The sequence below is a fragment of the Coregonus clupeaformis genome, chromosome 17, assembly GCF_020615455.1.
Source record: "Coregonus clupeaformis isolate EN_2021a chromosome 17, ASM2061545v1, whole genome shotgun sequence".
Classification (NCBI taxonomy): Eukaryota; Metazoa; Chordata; class Actinopteri; order Salmoniformes; family Salmonidae; genus Coregonus; species Coregonus clupeaformis.
In genome coordinates this window covers 12,853,226-12,871,144 of record NC_059208.1, presented here as the reverse complement: position 1 = coordinate 12,871,144, position 17,919 = coordinate 12,853,226, and the positions used below count along the sequence as shown (strand labels likewise).

Genomic DNA, 17,919 nt, shown 5'->3' with positions numbered 1-17,919 from the left:
AATTTTTTGCTTCTTTGTTTTCTTTATTCGACTTGAAAACAACAAATAACATTTTCTGTACACCTTATGTCTTGTTTCTTGGTTTAATATCACAAAATAAATCGTATCAAAATGCTGATGACTCATCAAAACGGTGAATCGTGGGATGATGAATCGTGGGATCTGGGGCAAATGTGACAGAAAGTAGCTGTGGGAACATGAATCCAGTTCAAAGGGGTGAAGCTCCATTAGTATAAGACTTTGCTCTGTTTGAAGAAGAACTCAAACCAGTCAAACGAGTACTATTAATCACAAGCTGACGAGGTTAGAGGGTTTGGAGGATGAGGGAGAGCAGACGTATGTGATCGAGAGCCTGTAGACCTTACAGGCCTTAACTGGGTGTGTGTGGGGCTGGAGGCATCTCACCAGAGAGCACACCTGGGTTTTTATTGCTGTGTCACCTATCCCATAGCTTGTTGATCAAACTGTATGTTGTATAAGCATCTGTCACGTACACGTGACGTGGTAGGGGGGAGCAGAGTTGTGGGGGGAGGGGGGGGGGACACAGTGTGGGTGTGTGTGTGACCGTACTGTGCGGTGCGAGAACTTGTGTGATGTTCTTTCCCTGAAAAGTATGCAAAACATGTAAGTGCAATGTAAAACTGCAAGTCTATATGGTAATCCATACAGCATTATGTTTCACCTCAGATTACATAAAATTGTCCTTATAAAACCAACAGATGACGAGACAGCAGAAACAACTTTTGAGTATTGCGGTTATTTCTCTCTGTGTGATTTTCCTACGCAATAAAATATTATCCATATTGTCCAGACACACATGAAATGACACACACACACATGCACAAACAATTGCACAAACACACACACACCTACGCAACAAAATATTGTAGATAAAATACATAAAATACAGAAGGGTGCCAGTTGTGCCCATGCCCCCCACCTCCACCCGACACACACCCACGCCTCCTTTCCCTGTCTCCCTGTCGTCCCAGAGAGTGAAAGCTGTGGAGGGGTGCAGAAGCAGCTGGGAGACGCTGAGCCACAATGGCCCTTCAGGGGGAGACAGCCTTAATCCCTCCCCCGTCCCACAGCGACACTGAAAGGAGAGCTGTCACTCAAACACGGGCACCCTCGGGTCTCTGAGATGGGCGCGCTGCTAGGATTCTAGGATTTAGGATTTACCTTCCACCCCCCTAACCGCTCCATCACCCTCCTCTTCTTCCTCCTGTTCCTCCTCTTAGGCAGCTGGATAAAACCCACCACCAGTCTGTATTGTACAATGTGTGTGTGTGTGTGTGTGTGTGTGTGTGTGTGTGTGTGTGTGTGTGTGTGTGTGTGTGTGTGTGTGTGTGTGTGTGTGTGTGTGTGTGTGTGTGTGTGTGTGTGTGTGTGTGTGTGTGTGTGTGTGTGTGTGTGTGTGTGTGTGTGTGTGTGTGTGTGTGTGTGTGTGTGTGTGTGTGTGTGTGTGTGAGAGTAGAGAGAGAGAGAGAGAGAGAGAGAGAGAGAGAGAGAGAGAGAGAGAGAGAGAGAGAGAGAGAGAGAGAGAGAGAGAGAGAGAGAGAGAGAGAGAGAGAGAGAGCATAGTATTTAAAATGCAATCTTTGGTTTGAACATCCCTTTGAACATTTTGATAAATACAAGAAATTTGACTAATTAAAAATTCTAGTGTGACGGGTTAAGCAATTTTTTTTAACTGTATTTCTTTATTTGGATGCTTTGCATAGTCATTACACAGATTTAAATAATGCATTACAATGATATTATGATATGATATACAACATGATATTACTGTAACACATTGTCAATTCAAATGAGTAGTTCATTAACGGAGTTCAATGAAGCAGCATTAGGCTATATAATTCAAAATGCTACAGCATAGTGAAGAGCCTTTGGATGCATTTCCAGTGAGTGTTTAGCAGCACACATTGACACACACTCACACACACACACACACACACACACACACACACACAGTAAACACTTATTTTGAGGTGTCAGTCTGTAATGTCCCCTGGCAGTGAGTGACTGTGTGTGTGTGTGTGTGTGTGTGTGTGTGTGTGTGTGTGTGTGTGTGTGTGTGTGTGTGTGTGTGTGTGTGTGTGTGTGTGTGTGTGTGTGTGTGTGTGTGTGTGTGTGTGTGTGTGTGTGTGTGTGTGTGTGTGTGTGTGTGTGTGTGCGTGCGTGTGTGCGTGCGTGTGTGTGCCATCAGCTGATCAGCGCACTACTCATCGCAGATGTAGGGAGCGCTGGGTGACGGTGATCAACTCTAACAGTCAGTGAGGGCCAGTGTGAGGGAGAGGGAGAGAGAGAGAGAGAGAGAGAGAGAGAGAGAGAGAGAGAGAGAGAGAGAGAGAGAGAGAGAGAGAGAGAGAGAGAGAGAGAGAGAGAGAGAGAGAGAGAGAGGGAGGGGGCAGTGTGTGTGTGCATACATGCGTGTTTGTGTGCGTGTGATTATGTGATAGATCTGTGTCTGTGTGTGTGATGACAAATCACTCATAAGTAATCATGATAATAAAGCAGTAATAGCTATATGAATCAATGAATGAATTAAGATGAATTAAGATGAATTAGTAACATATAGTCTGAGTACAATGTTTTTGCAAAAATAATGCAGAGTATATATTAATTTAAACCTTCAAGATGCACAGAAATGTAAAATGAGTCAACACACTACCAAATTTAGACTTTCAAAAACTGACATGAAGCATATGTACACTTCATTTTTCATTTCTCCCCCTCCATCACAAACCAAACCACAGAGCAACCCTCCACAGCAAAGCCCACCGCAGAGCAAGTTTTAATGGTAAATCAACAAAACCCCACATGAAAGAAAGGATAGCTTTCCAGTTTGTGGGCTAAAGAATTATTCATCAGTGATGTAGCGTAGCACTGCGGGCCAAATACCTGCAGCAATTCTCCCTTTTAATTGCCAGAAAATGACTGTAAATGATACGGGTAGAGGGGGCAAAAAGGGAAAGTCGGTACCGGGGAGCTAAACAGACGAAGCACCCACGATTCTGAATTTCCAAGGAGCTCCCAGATAGATAAAACTGTGTAGTAATCAGAGGAGTGGAGTGTCTCTCACCCCCTCCCCAAAAAATGAAGAGAGAAGAAACACCATCAAAACATGAGTGGAGGGATGGAGGGATTAGGGTGGTGAGAGACTTTACTACGCTCTTTTTGTGCTCGAAACCTGCAGGATTAGAGATAACAAATGTTAGGGAAGGACGCGCACCTGCTGTGAGGGAAAGGGGCGAAAGGGGCGAGGGAGCGCACCCCCGCTTAAACAGCAAGAGTGGGCTTTGGTGCCCCTGTGCCAAATTAAAGGAAGGGAGGAGAGGAGAGGGGGGAGAACAGGGAGAGGATGAAGGAGAAGTAGAGCGTGAGCTGGGAAAAATGGAACGAATACAAAGTCAAATTTGTAATTGTCAAACGGATCAAAGAATATGGATTTGTTGTATGGGGTAGGCTCAACATACTTGAGCTTTGACATGAGCTTCTATAACTGATGTGCTTCTATGTGGGACCCATCAGCCCATGTGTATTATTTTTGTGTAATAACCCCTTAATTAATCAATGTATTGATCAAACAAACAAGTAAATACCTAACCCTCTCTCTAAACTCTCCTCTCCTCCTCCCTCCGTCAGTCCCTCCATCTTGTTCCGCCCCCTCTCTCTCTCTCTCTCTCTCTCTCTGTCTCTCTCTCTCTCTCTCTCTCTCTCTCTCTCTCTCTCTCTCTCTCCTCTCTCTCTCTCTCTCTCTCTCTCTCTCTCTCTCTCTCTCTCCTCTCTCTCTCTCTCTCTCTCTCTCTCTCTCTCTCTCTCTCTCTCTCTCTCTCTCTCTCTCTCTCTCTCTCTCTCTCGGTTGTGTGGGGCTGAAATTGCAGCTGGGGCCTAGGGACCTCCCCCTGTGCTATGTTAAGTGACCCCGGCACAGGCAGCACTCAGACTGGTCAATCAACAATTAAAAGCCGTCTGTAGCCACTAACTCAATTCAGCCGGCTGGCTTAGTGCCTTGATGCGGCCCCAGCGCAGCCCCGGCACGCACACAGGCCAGACAGCAGAGAGACAGGCTGGTCAGTGCCTTAGCCATGACCCCTTGTTTGGTAAGGGCACGAACATTTGGTCCCTCCTACACTAACTCCTATATTAACATTGTTTTAACCCTCTAGGTGTGAAAACACACCAACTACAACAGCCTGAGCACACAACTAGAGGTTTGCACCTTTTACCATACCCTCATGCTCAGGTTGCGACCCCGGTACTATTTTGTCGGCGTATGTAGATGTACTGCTGGCTGCACTTCCACCTGAGAGGTTTCGACCCCAGTGTGCGCTCATTACTTAGCTTGACCTTTTGTTTTTCTGGACTTAATTCATTTACTGTAGTGGGTGGTGCATTTAGAAATGAGAGCCACCTACTAGCTCCGACACACACATACACACAAATGAAAATGCACACACACACACACACCAACACACTAGCATATGCAAGGACACACACTTACACAAATGAATGTGCTCACACACATACACATACACACGCTTCAATTGCTCCATATGATTCCCATATTCATTGTATAATCCCATTCTCTAGAAAGACTTGAAATCTAATATAAAAGCAAAAGGGAGAATAACTGCGGGGGCCGTTAAACGAAGCATAAAGACCCCAAGTGACCGAGGGGAATTATTTGGCTCCATTAAGCAAGCATTAACATGAATTACTATCTAATTAAAATTAAACAGCTCATTAATAACTTTCCAGTGGGCCTATGACTGTAGCTAGCTAAGTTATCTGGTGAGTGCGCAGTAATGTGTGTGTGTGTGTGTGTGTGCGTGTACGTGTGCGTGTGCGTGTGTGTGTGTGTGTGTGTGTGTGTGTGTGTGTGTGTGTGTGTGTGTGTGTGTGTGTGTGTGTGTGTGTGTGTGTGTGTGTGTGTGTGTGTGCAAGGCTGGAGTTGTCTGTTTTTGTGCCAGAACCAGGGGAGTAACCGGAGGGGCAGGACTGATCACTCTACGCCCCAGAGAAAAGTCTGCTGGATCAAATAAGGTCTCTCTTTTTCTCTCTCTCTCTCTCTCTCTCTCTCTCTCTCTCTCTCTCTCTCTCTCTCTCTCTCTCTCTCTCTCTCTCTCTCTCTCTCTCTCTCTCTCTCTCTCTCTCTCTCTCTCTCTCTCTCTCTCTCTCTCTCTCTCTCTCTCAACATGCTGGGAATTACGTATTGTAAGAAGTCTGCCTTAACTTTCTGAATGGGTTTGATATACTGCATGTTGTCGGTTCGTTATCCCGGTTTTTATTTATGCATCTTTTTAAGCATATTATTTCTTAAAGTAAAAGCAAAATGGGATCAAGAGAGTAAGCCTATCTGTCTAAACATTTTAAATCTACTACTTGAACATTTATTGAGATGGCACTCAAGGGGCTGTAGGGCAAAGACTTCCAGCTTAAATAATATCCCTCTATAATGGTACACAAGGATAAATCTGATTACAGGATTATAGAAAGAGAATAACTAATAAACCAAAAGAAAAATAACTGCAGGTCATTCTAATTCTATGGTCTCACTCATGTACGCAATACCTAGAATCCCTGCCTGATACTGAAGTAGCTGTGTACACTATCATAATATTCAACTTGTTTTCTTCCAAAGTGAATAGTATCAATTGATGTTACTGACAAAAAACTATGCAATAGTCAAATGGAAAATATTTCAGCCATATCTTATTGAGTTACAGAACCTTTACAGACCCTGTTTTTTCTAAACGTTTTCCTCAACACTCACTAAACTCTTCTAAACTGAGAGGTTTTTCAAATTCAGTTTTTGGGAGTACGCAAACCAAATATCCTCTCAATTTCAACGGAGACACAATCCTCCTAATATAGAAAAATATATTTTAAGTTGTGTACTCAAGATAATCCATATGTGTCCTCTTATTAAAATCTACAGTATGTACATTTTTAAAGGGATCGTTTTCCAGGTGAGTGGAGAAAACAACACAGAAAACTATCCCTTTAATTAAGGTAATTTGTCATAAAGTACGACCTTCAACCAGAAGTGAATCTATCTATTATTTTACTTCAGTTATCGTGGACGCTCTCTCCGCGAGGCCAACTTTACTCGTTCATATTCTGGTCCAGTATGAAGAAAAGAGACAGAGGATGAAAGGGTGGATAGGTAGATGGGAAGGATGGGTGGGCTGAGGGGGAGACATTCGGTGGACATTCGGTGGGGGGCAACATGCTTACACCAGTGGAGGCTGCTGAGGGGAGAATGGCTCATAATAATGGCTGGAATGGAGTAAATGGAATGGCATCAAACACATGAAAACCATGTGTTTGATGTATTTGATACCATTCCACCCACTCCGCTCCAGCCATTACCACGAGCCCGTCCTCCCCAATTAAGGTGCCACCAACCTCCTGAGGCTTACACACACGCGCGCGTGTATGACGTGACAACTCAGCCCACCGGGTGGCGGGGTGTGGTGTGTCTTGTTGGGGTCGTGACCTTCATGTAGCTGAGCCTGCGTGAGGCTGTGTTGTCTTCAGGCCCCTGTCAGGAGAGAAGAGGAGAGGAGAGAAGAGAAAGTCAGCACCGGCTCTGTGATGATCATATTAATGCTTCTCCTAATCATTAAAACAAAGGGGACGAGAGATAGAGGAGAAAAGAGAGGAAAGGGGTGAAGAAGAAGAAGAAGAAGAAGAAGAAGAAGAAGAAGAAGAAGAAGAAGAAGAAGAAGAAGAAGAAGAAGAAGAAGAAGAAGAAGAAGAAGAAGAAGAAGAAGAAGAAGAAGAAGAAGAAGAAGAAGAAGAAGAAGAAGAAGAAGAAGAAGAAGAAGAAGAAGACGATGACGATGACGATGATGAAGATACACAAAAATGAAGAGTGGTGTAGAATGATGCTGATCAGAGCTGAAACAAAATAAGTAATGAACAGTGTCTTTGGGATCTAACCAACTAGGCCTTTCCTTTAACACCACAACGTGTGATAAAGCAACATCAGCACATAAAGCTGAGCAAAACTAGTTAAAAGAATAACAAAACACTACTGTACTCAGCATATTGATAATAATGGAACACCTTTCCAACTCCAGGAGATTTCGAAATCCAAAGCACAACACAACCATATCCCATGAAAAGAACGAAATAACTATAATTTGATAGACCTTTGCAGGAGGAGAGAGAGCAGAGAAAAGAGAGAGGGATACAGTGAGAAAGAGAAGAAGCGATGGCAATGCTGCCCAAATGTATTCAGGTGCATGCATCTCACCCCTCCAGCCCACAAGCTGTTTACCTCTCTATCAGTCTGACTCTAAGAGAGCAGGGACCCCATCCATATTCACACAGCCACAAATTCCACTGCTTATCTCGACCAACCTTCTAAAACCTCCCTATGTTCCCCTCCGCACATACATACATACATAAACACATCTTTATGGAAGCGAGAGGCAAACCAAGAGGCAAAGGCATACACGTCCAGGAGGGGGAAGAGGATAAGGATCACCTTGAATTCAAAGTAGAGGATTGGGTCCCTCTGTGGATGGACAGGAAGCCACACAGGTTAGGGCTGATGGTTGAATCCCAGGCACCAACACCCCAGCAGACAGGTAGACAGGAGCTGAGAAGGGGCTTAGGGGATGGATGCCAAGCCTGATGCTTTAAAGCCTGTCACGGAGCTAGATGGAAGGTATGGAACTCTGAAAGTAAAGTGAAATGTGGTCCTGATATAGTGAATTGTATATTGGCTTTAATTGTGTTATTGATTAGTGTTGGTGTGTGTGTGTTCTCTTGTTCCTATAATCCATTGCGTGTATTCTAATACTTTGATGTCCTAATGTTTGGTAAGAGACATGGGCACCTGTGCAAAGAAAGGATGTCCGGTTATCTCTGACCATCTGATAATTTTAACTTGATAATTTTACTGTTATCTTTTACTACTGTTGTAGTATGAGATAAATCAATCATTTCATTTTAGGCATAAAGTGAGAAATTATATTCTAAACTTTGACCACCAAAGTATACAAAATAAAATTTTCCAAAACAGCTTTATAAAAAATGTAAATACTTTAATACTGGCGCCAGGTTGTTGTGTTTTATTTGTCATTCCCTTTTTGGAAGTGGCATTAAGTGGGCAAGCGGGACATTTTGGTGCTGGCAGCTTTAAAACATGAACGACAGGCAAGGAACGGACACAAATAGACTGTTCAAAGAGTGGTTGGCTGGGCACCACAGACGCATCCGGAGTAGGGGGACCGGTACCCCATTCTGTTGCGCGCGGTGCTGATCGGGGATTGAAGTTAGGAACTCTCTCCACGACTAATTGCGCGCTGGTGCCTTTTCATGAATATTCATCCCATATCGTGTTCAGACCCCCGCCTAATTAGTATAAGAAATAGGGAGAAATCTCGCACATTTTACCACAAGAGAACGTTCCCCTCGCATTCTCAGGGGGATGCTGGCAGAAGCGCCGAGTTCATTAGCCAAAAAGGAAAGGGAAAAAAGTTACCTGAAAAGCATAGGACGTTGGTCCTTTACGCACTAGGCAAATGGGCTATTGCGATCGTGTAGTTAGTGCCTATTACGCATGTCTATCAAAAAAGAAAGACTGAAAGTGGGGGAAAGTACAATTATCTGAATTGTGGAAGTTTGTGAATAATAGGCCTATTCTGATTTTTTTTAATTCAAATATAGAGGTAGCAGGTGCAACGGTCGATTGAATGACCCTCTGAAAGTGGAATAAAGTTGTGTTTAACATAAAATACAGTGCAGTCTAATATGTGTTTCCTTTCTGGGACTATGCAGGGAGATGTCTAGCATACAATGTGCCTAATTTTAGGAACTTAAAATCATCATGCTCCATCTGAGTTTGAGAAAGGTATTTTAGTGAAATGGCTTTCAGAAAGCACCAGTTTCTAGGCTTAATTGTTTGGAGGAATATAAAATACTTTTGTTCAACCTCTGAGATTTGAAATATTTCTTTTTTTAATTAATGGGCAGGCATGCATAGAGAAAATACACATATTTGACTTTGACCTTTAGAAATAGATTCAAACCTACAGTAGGCTAGGCATGTAATTCTAGGCACTGGATGACAGTTGTTGAAGGTGCATTCAAATTGATATGTGACTGTTATCCTAAAGAGTTTATTAGCCTATTAAAAAGACAATCCCTGCAACTCTATTTAATGCCTATTTTAAAACAGAATTAGGCCTCAACCTCCTTGTTTGCATTTGTAATTTTAGTCAATAACGTTTTTACACGAGTCTTTTTTTTAAAACTTGAATATTGAGAACCACTTTTTAATACTATAATTGTACAAATATAATTTTATATTATAAACGCCAATTTTAGACTGTTATGTTGTGGGGATAGGCCTATTGATTTCAGGTATTTGAATACTGATGTTATTTGTTGTTTAATCTTTCTGAATTGCCTTCTAGGAACATGGTTAGGCTAAATTAAGAGTGGACCGGGTGGCTGTTGGTTGAGGCGCGTCCAGGTTATAATTCTATTCAAATCGAGGAGGTCCCACGTGAGGCTTTAACACGTGACTGGTAGCAAGCGCGAGGCGTACTATAAGGGAAATATATTTTTTGAAAGACCTGATACAAGTCCAGTGGGCACAAAACATCACACGACGACATTGTTGTACTTCATGAACGCACGCGTAATTGGAAATCATTATGGTGAATTTATTGTAGACAGTGCAGAAACGAAATGCTACAGCCTACTGCCAAGATACACATGCACTTGCATCCTATTTTATACAGATAGATTGTCTATCTTATTTTTCTAAATGTTCATAGGCCAAATAGGCTATAGCATAAGTCCATTGCTTCACCATAGAGTTAGCCAACCTCAATGAATACTAGATGTGTGCACATTTCTGCATAGGCTAGTGCACTTGGACGTGACCGGACTATAAAAAAGAGCCGTGCAAGAAAAGGGGTCGGGTAGGATGTTTAGAAAGGGTTCAATGTGACACAAGGCAGACTGTTGAAAATGGAGACTATTATTTTGGGACAGGGTCACCCGGGCTTCCTCAACTCGCATCACCATGCCTCATACTCACTAGCCAGCTACTGCAACCCCATATGAATTCATCATATCGTGACCTTTTTTTTTTTTTGCCTTTTCCTGTACCGCATATCATTCATCAGCAGTAAGATGCGTGTCATCCCTTTCAACGCTCTTTCCATAGCAACCTCGTGCGTCTTAGCAAAAATTCACCTAGTTCCACACAAGGCCATATTCTTTACAAAGAGAGGGGCGAGCATCTGGATCTTTTTTTCCACAGTTCCTCGAGCTGGCTTGCAAAGCACAAGAGTTGGTCTGTGTGTCTGTGGCTTCCCCGGCAGCACCGCTTCCCCGGCAGAAATTACTTTTTATAGACTTGGAGACGAGAATGACTGAATGGTAACGCATCTTCATTAACTGAGGCATGGAACTGACTCTCCGGCAGCAGTCACAACCCGACAGAGTGGTCTCCAAGGGTTCAGGGATCTTAAAAGTCCTTACAAACTGTTCGGCCTTGACTTCACATCTTAAAAATGAACATGCAAAGGCCCTTGGCAGATCAAGTGATATTCAGATTAATATAAACTATTTTACTCAAGTAGAAATGTTGTATTAGGATACTGAATGTATCAAAGCAACACACAACGCGTTTTGATATTTACATTATTTGCATATTGAATAGTTTGAAGAGGTTGTGTTTACAAGCCAATTAGATTTGTTTATTAGGCCTACCTGTTATTTGGTAAATTATCAAATTCAAGGTAGCAAACAATGATAATGGCTTTATTTGACATATTAATCAGTCACTGAGCTGTAGCCTATAACACTGGTATTATTATGTTATTGATGAAAATAGACATTTCGATAACAACTAATGTTGCATCCTTCTATTTGAATACATCCTAAAATATTTCACTGAATATTTTGTACATTATTAAATTAAAATTCCAGAAGTTCCTCTGTAACTTTTTAATGATTTCTAAATTACACCTGACCAACTCTTGGGAATTGTCTCCCCTTAGTCAATCCAAAATAAATATATAAAGGTTGGTTGGGCAAAACCACGCCTTTCAAGAGATGATGACGAGCACCTGTGACCCCAAGAACATCTTATCCACGCACTATATTCTTCACTGTCGTGTCGTGCCAGAGTGAAGCAAGGACACACGCAGCAGAAAAGAGAGCAAACTTACCGTTAAATCGTGCTCTAGTCCAGGGATGAAATTGAATAAATATTACAGTGCGTCCCACTGTAGCCTACAAACAGAGAGCACTGCATGTGAGAGAAGAGAACAACATAAACACGCGCGTGAGATAAAAAAAAAATGCATTCAGGTAAATAATTAAAATAAAGAGTGATGCCTGAAAAAGCTTCCAAAAAGCTTCGGTTTTAGGAGTGGAACATGCGCCTGATTGCGGAGTTTTAGGCGACTGGAACGGGAGAGATGTAAGATTTGTTTAAAGCCCCGCATTTCCATTTAAGAACGTGATTGTGTTTGCAAAGATCCCTTTCAATCTTCGCATCTCCCCCTCTCTACCCCTCAGCGTCTCCGAGGCTGCTTTGCAATTCATAGAATTGGTAATTTGCTATTGGGACAAAACGTGAAGGGAAAAATAATCAGATCAACCGGGAGAGGAGTGTGGAAGAAGCCAGGAGGGATAAACACAGGATTTTCTCTCTAAGTTGCTGTTTAGTAAAATGCTTCGAGAGAAAATTGTATAAAATACCTTTTGCTTTTCATGAGCTTTGCATATAGGTCCACATTTTCACGAGTGGTAAAATTTAACGTGATATTTGGAGATAATTTTATTTGACAACCATCACTTTTTAAGAAGGTACTCTTATAGTAGTACTCTTATACAGTTTAGACATTTTAGTCGTTTGGCATACGCTCTTATTCAGAGCGACTTGCAGTTACACTTATAGCCACAATTTGAATCCTTAAACACATTATTATCTATGCCCTTATTAATTTTGCATAATCCTAAAATTAGCAGATTCATGTTACAATTTTCCAAAGCCCTGTCCAATGACAAAAGTATAAATGCACGTGTGTGTGTGTGTGTGAGAGAGAGAGAGAGAGAGAGAGAGAGAGAGAGAGAGAGAGAGAGAGAGAGAGAGAGAGCAAGAAAGAAAGAGAAAGAGGAAGAGAGAAGCCGAATGATAAGTGTTGATGAAGAGATCATACACTCTTAGAAAAAAAGGTGTTGGATAGAACCAAAAAGTGTTCTATGCTTGCTTCATATATGGCACCCTTAAGGTTCTATACAGAACCGAAATTGGTTTCATATTGAACCCTATGTGGAACCAATTTTGGTTCAGTGAAGAAGAACCCCTGGTGTTCTGATCAAAGAACCCTACAAAAGGGTTCTATATAGAACCTTTAGGGGTGCCATATATGAAGCAAGTAATATAACCCTTTATGGTTCTATCCAACACCTTTTTTTCTAAGTGGGTAACATTGGAAATGCTATAAACAATTGGGATAAATGATTAAAGGGTAGCCTTTATTATTAAAGGAAACACATTGAGATTTGTCACACGTTCTCACCATATTCATAGAAATATCTACATCACACAGTGCTTATTTACATGCATCTCTTTTTGTGGGTGATTGTAATTCTGGAACACCACACTATAAGAATACTAATCTACTTAAATAGGGAGCGCTCCAGTTAGTCATCACTGCCTAAAAGGATATCAAGGTGGAGGGGGGATTTTGTCACCCCATCAAAAAGATCCCCGTACTCCCCCACGTGGTTATTTGCAAAACAAGCCGAAAGAACCCAACGAAACCCAATCATTTCCTACTGTTTTCCAACCCTCTCCGCCCTGGCTTGGAGAGAGAGGATGGATGAAAAAATGAGAAAGGGGCGACCAATTGGGAGTAACTGGGATATGAGCGCCCGCGACATGCAAACAAGCAGTCCACGAGAGAGGGATAACAGAAACCTAGGTCATATTCGGAGACTGTAAAGTTACCAAAAGCCTAAAATATAAATGTAATATATAGAATTAACATGTTTCTATATAGTATATGTGAAACAGAGCCCTATTCGTTATGTGCGTCAAATGCGCTCAGCAACGTAGGCAATGCCTCTGGTGGGCTTGAATCGGTAAGGAGCCAATACCAGCGAAGAGGAGGCGTGTCTTAGCTCTTCCCCAAGACCTCCCAGAGCAGGTTGTTGCGTTTTTAGCTCTAAAGCCTCCAGACCTCCGAAGTACTCGTCAGTTTTCGAAGTCGGAGCCATGGCTACAACAGCTCAGTATATTCCGCGGAATAACTCCTTACCGTCCAACCCGCTCATGCATCCGGATTCGGACAGGATGCACCAGGGGACGACCTACAGAGAGGTGCAGAAAATGATGCACCACGAGTACTTGCAAGGGCTAGCGGCGACCAACACGGGACATCCGATGAGCCTGACGCACCACCAGTGGCTGCCCACCTCCAACTCCGACTGGACCAGCGGTACCCATATCGGGCAACAGGAGCACAACAAAGCCAGCGTTCAGGCGAGCCGAGAGGACCTGAGCAGCGGCTTCCACCATAGATCTCACCTGGTGCACCAGCAGACGCAGAGTAGCCACCATGGCTCGTGGGCGCCGACCACGACGCACCACTTGTCCCCCCTGTCCCCTGCCTCCAACGGGCACCAGTCGCTAGTCTACTCGCAGCCGGGATACACGAACCTCAACGCCATGCTGAGTCCCCAGCCCGCCTCTCTGCACCATGGCATGCGGGACCCGCTCCACGACGAAACAGGTAGCCATGACAACCAGATGGAGTCCCCCCAGCAGGCGTTCAGCCACCACCAGGACCACTCAGATGAGGATGCGCCCAGCTCCGACGACCTGGAGCAGTTCGCCAAGCAGTTCAAGCAGCGAAGGATCAAACTGGGCTTTACACAGGCGGACGTGGGCTTGGCTTTGGGCACCCTGTACGGAAATGTCTTTTCTCAGACCACTATCTGCAGGTTCGAGGCACTGCAGCTCAGCTTCAAGAACATGTGCAAACTTAAGCCACTGCTAAACAAGTGGCTGGAGGAGACAGACTCAAACACCGGCAGTCCCACCAATTTGGACAAGATTGCTGCGCAGGGCAGGAAACGAAAGAAGAGGACCTCGATTGAAGTTGGGGTGAAAGGGGCGCTGGAAAATCATTTCTTAAAATGCCCCAAGCCCTCCGCCCATGAAATCACCAGTTTAGCCGGCTCTCTTCAATTGGAAAAAGAGGTTGTCCGTGTTTGGTTTTGCAACAGAAGACAAAAAGAGAAAAGAATGACGCCGATAGGGGTCCCTCATCCGAATATGGAGGACGTATATTCTCAAGCGGAGACCCCCCCTCTTCACCACACATTACAGAGTCCTGTGCAGTGACTGTTTTCATGAACAATCCTACAATTTCGGGGGAAACAAGAAAAAAAAGGGAAAGGACTATGGAGTTTACAGTATTTCATTTTGTTTTACTGAGAGAGAACAGAGACATGGCAAAGTTGGACAGACAGATGAGTTTTGTCACAGTAACCGGAGCTTGTGTTACAACAACAAATAGGTAGAATGGAAAATGGTTGAAAAGAAAAACATACACTATTACTGAATTGATTTCGTGCGCATTTTAAATGAAACAAATATCTTTATTTACCTAAATTCTATGGAGGCGATAAAGTAAATTCGATGTTTCGTGGCTGTTCAAAGGGAAACGATTCAATGTTGCAAGTGGTGTCTTGAACTGATGGCGCTCACCACAGTTGCCTGAAAATTATCAACAAAGGAGACACACACAATGAACATTTTGCTTTTCAGGCTTAAAACCGATTAACCAATATTTCTAATTATTAGCTTATTCTTTATCTTTGTTCTATTAATTGTGATGTTTGATTTGTTTGGAATATTTTAACTTCAGTGTCTCTTCTGTTCTGAATACTGTTTTTATTGTTTCTCTCATTTGATTAGTGTACTGTAACTCATCAAAAACGCCTCCCTTACTCCTACTGTTGACACTACGTCATCTGGCCAGAGAAGTTTGTGAAAAGATGATGGAAATTATGGCACCCGTTGATGACAAAAATCCCCACACTTAAATGTCAGATGCATTTCAAAATTGACGAATGCAACAGGACAGCTCACTTCTGGCAGCCTTAAAAAATGTATGCTTTGTAGCTGACTACGTCGAAATTTGCAGATAGCAACAGACGCTAAAAAGGGCAATATTGATTATTACTGTATGAAACACGTGTTTCTTGTCGGTTTTTGGTATTTATTTGGATTATTATTTTCCTTTTGTATGGAGCACTTATTCTTTCGTTGAAATTATCATTGCAATTTTATATTCGTTTTGTTTTCAGGATTTGTTTTGAGGTAGGCCTTTACTCACTATTTTCATGTTTACAGGTTCTTAAATCACTCCAGGGCGCTGTCAGCAACTTGCATTGCTAACTGCCAAGCTATTCCAACCACACCTTTAGAAAGAGATTGGTTTAATACGAAATGAAAGTGATATTCTCAGGTAACTTCAGTGCCCCAGGTCGAAGTGTCACGCTGTTCTCATTCTTTATATCATAATAAAAAGTAGAACTCGAATTCTGTACCTTCTATATTGATTTGAAAGGTAGCCTATGCTACACCCCATTAATTTATACCATTCCTATTATTGTATTATAACCACTATATACGGAGAAATTCAGAAAATTATCTAATGAAAAGTGATGAAGGGACCTGTTTTAGATATATGTATTTTTTTCTGATATGGAGAAGAAAGGAAAAACGGATTAACTAGCCTACTCGTGCGTTGTGTGTCATTTCTCAAGGGTCTGGTACATTCTGATAGACAGTAGCCTATAGTACAAACATACTGCAGACAGTGCTATTCGATACAGCGGGAAACAACTTTCTTCAAAAAAAGATTTGAAAGAAAATGTTGCCATGATTATTTCCAATGTGTAAATATGTCGAATATGTAAACATGTATTTGTCCTGAGATACATTTTTTTGTTTGTTTTGTTTTTCGGGCAGTTTTGTACACGTACTAATTCCAAGAAGATATTTTAATATGATTTCATTTATGAATCTGACCATTTATATATATATTTATTTCCTAAATGTGTTTGGAGCTTTTTGTTTGGCTCTGTTAATGGTTATGTTGCAGTGGATTTCAATATGTTTTGTTTACTTCATTGGTTGTATGTTGATTGCTAAATGTAGACAGCAAAGTCACATTTCTCCTGTTTATGTTTTAGTAATATTTTATTACTTACATAAAACGTATATACAAGAAAAGGTATTTTGTCTTCATTAAGGAACCAAACAGTTTTCCTTTGTTGCTAACTATTGTGAAACCACCAGATGAGAAAAAAAAAGATACAAATGTATGTTGTAAACAAAAATGCAATGCACTAAGATAGTGTGTTGTGCTTAACCACTCTGATTTAAGCCGTCAGAAAGCGTTGACTACAACATGTGTTCAGTTTAAACCAGTATTCCGTTATGTAATTGGGATTCATTTAAATCAGACGCTGTGTACATGTGCTGTTTTAAAGGGAATAGACACAACAGTATGTTTACCTCAGGCATTCATATCCGCATCAAGTCCACACAATCCCTGACGTTGTTCACATCTTTGTGTAATCGCAGTATTAAATTGTGCAATATTATTACGAAAATAGTGTCTATTTACTGACTGATGTACCCATTATTATTATTATTATTATTATTATTATTATTATTATTATTATTATTATTATTAGTTAATAATGTGATATGGTAATAACAATGTATTGCCAGGTAAATAATAGTAAGCTACATAGCAGCAATGTATCATACTTGCTCTTGGTGCGCACCAACATGCCGATTGTAATCTTATTTAAAACTAACAGCCTACAGTGTTGAGGTACTTGTAAAATATGTCCTAAAATAAATACACACCGTGTCTTGTATCTTAAACTTCTGCTTTGAGAACTAATAAAGTGCCTGCGAGGGATTTCTGAGTGTCTATAATCATACTAATCATGACCAAATTATGGGTCATTAGAATATTAAGTAGGCCTATGAAGTACAGTCCAAGGCCACATACACCTCTCCAAGTGTTCAGAATAAGTGTAGGCTATAATACAAATATGTTTTTCGTTTTAAACATCTCGCCGATGTTATTAAATGGGCTGTAATAGGCTATGTTGAATTAGATCAAAATGCAAAGAAATAGGCTAGCTACCATTTGGATCACACAAACACACCAGCTCCATCACAACACGCACAGTAGGCTATGTGGCGCTATAGGCTACAGCGAACGTAGGCCTACCGATAGCCATGTAAGAATAATTATCAATCTGGACACACAATTAGTTTGTATTATCTTTTGATATTCATATTTAACAGATAAAGATGACGCAGCTTTGCTTTCTGGGAAGAAAACAACATGTGGGTGGACATTCGGCTACGGGGGAAATGTTAGATGACAAGCCGTTCTGATTCAGTAAATGTAGGCCTAATATTGCAACTCATTCGCCAATTTCATTGCATCTCACCAGTTTCAATGGCGCAAATTACAGAGAAGTCAACAACAATTGACTGTAATAACAGTCAAACTGATCCAATATTTCTGAGTTAGTCAAAAGTTCGAGGAAACATTTAACATCAAACTATATGAATTTAGCGCGAAGTATTGTTATGATGTTTAGCCTATCTGTTCAGTTATAGCTCTAGATCTTAGTCAAGATACTGTACATCTGTGGTGTCCAAATTTGACATTAGCACAATAAGAAATGTCGATTCACGTCTTCTGTGATTTATTCTACATTACACTAAGCCTGTTTTACTTTAGCCCAATCCTAACCAATTGTTAACAATGCATCTCAAAAACAAATACAATGGATTGAAAAATTAATTATAGCCTTCAATAAAACCGA

General features: G+C 41.6%; 1 protein-coding gene and 1 long non-coding RNA gene across 3 annotated transcripts; one reads left to right on the top strand and one right to left on the bottom strand.

Annotated features, from left to right (window-relative positions):
- Positions 1-962: 962 nt before the first annotated feature.
- On the bottom strand, positions 963-11,472 carry LOC121536347. Of its 2 annotated transcripts, XR_006661925.1 has the most exons (4): positions 11,208-11,472; positions 7,502-7,694; positions 6,415-6,550; positions 963-1,267 (listed from the first exon to the last, which is right to left on the bottom strand). It is a non-coding gene; the product is annotated as an uncharacterized LOC121536347 (long non-coding RNA). The 2 variants fall into 2 exon arrangements; XR_005994860.2 differs by lacking the exon at positions 963-1,267 and having other exon boundaries at positions 6,378-6,550.
- Positions 11,473-13,203: 1,731 nt separating this feature from the next.
- On the top strand, positions 13,204-16,677 carry LOC121537116 (POU domain, class 3, transcription factor 1). The gene has a single exon (XM_041844894.2). It carries the CDS (start codon positions 13,265-13,267, stop codon positions 14,393-14,395), a length of 1,131 nt encoding a protein of 376 aa, XP_041700828.2. The 5' UTR covers positions 13,204-13,264; the 3' UTR covers positions 14,396-16,677.
- The last annotated feature ends 1,242 nt before the right edge of the window (positions 16,678-17,919 follow it).

What these genes read in the sequence shown, in the direction of transcription:
- LOC121537116 (XM_041844894.2), top strand. Translation starts at nt 13,265, where the DNA reads ATGGCTACAACAGCTCAGTATATTCCGCGGAATAACTCCTTACCGTCC.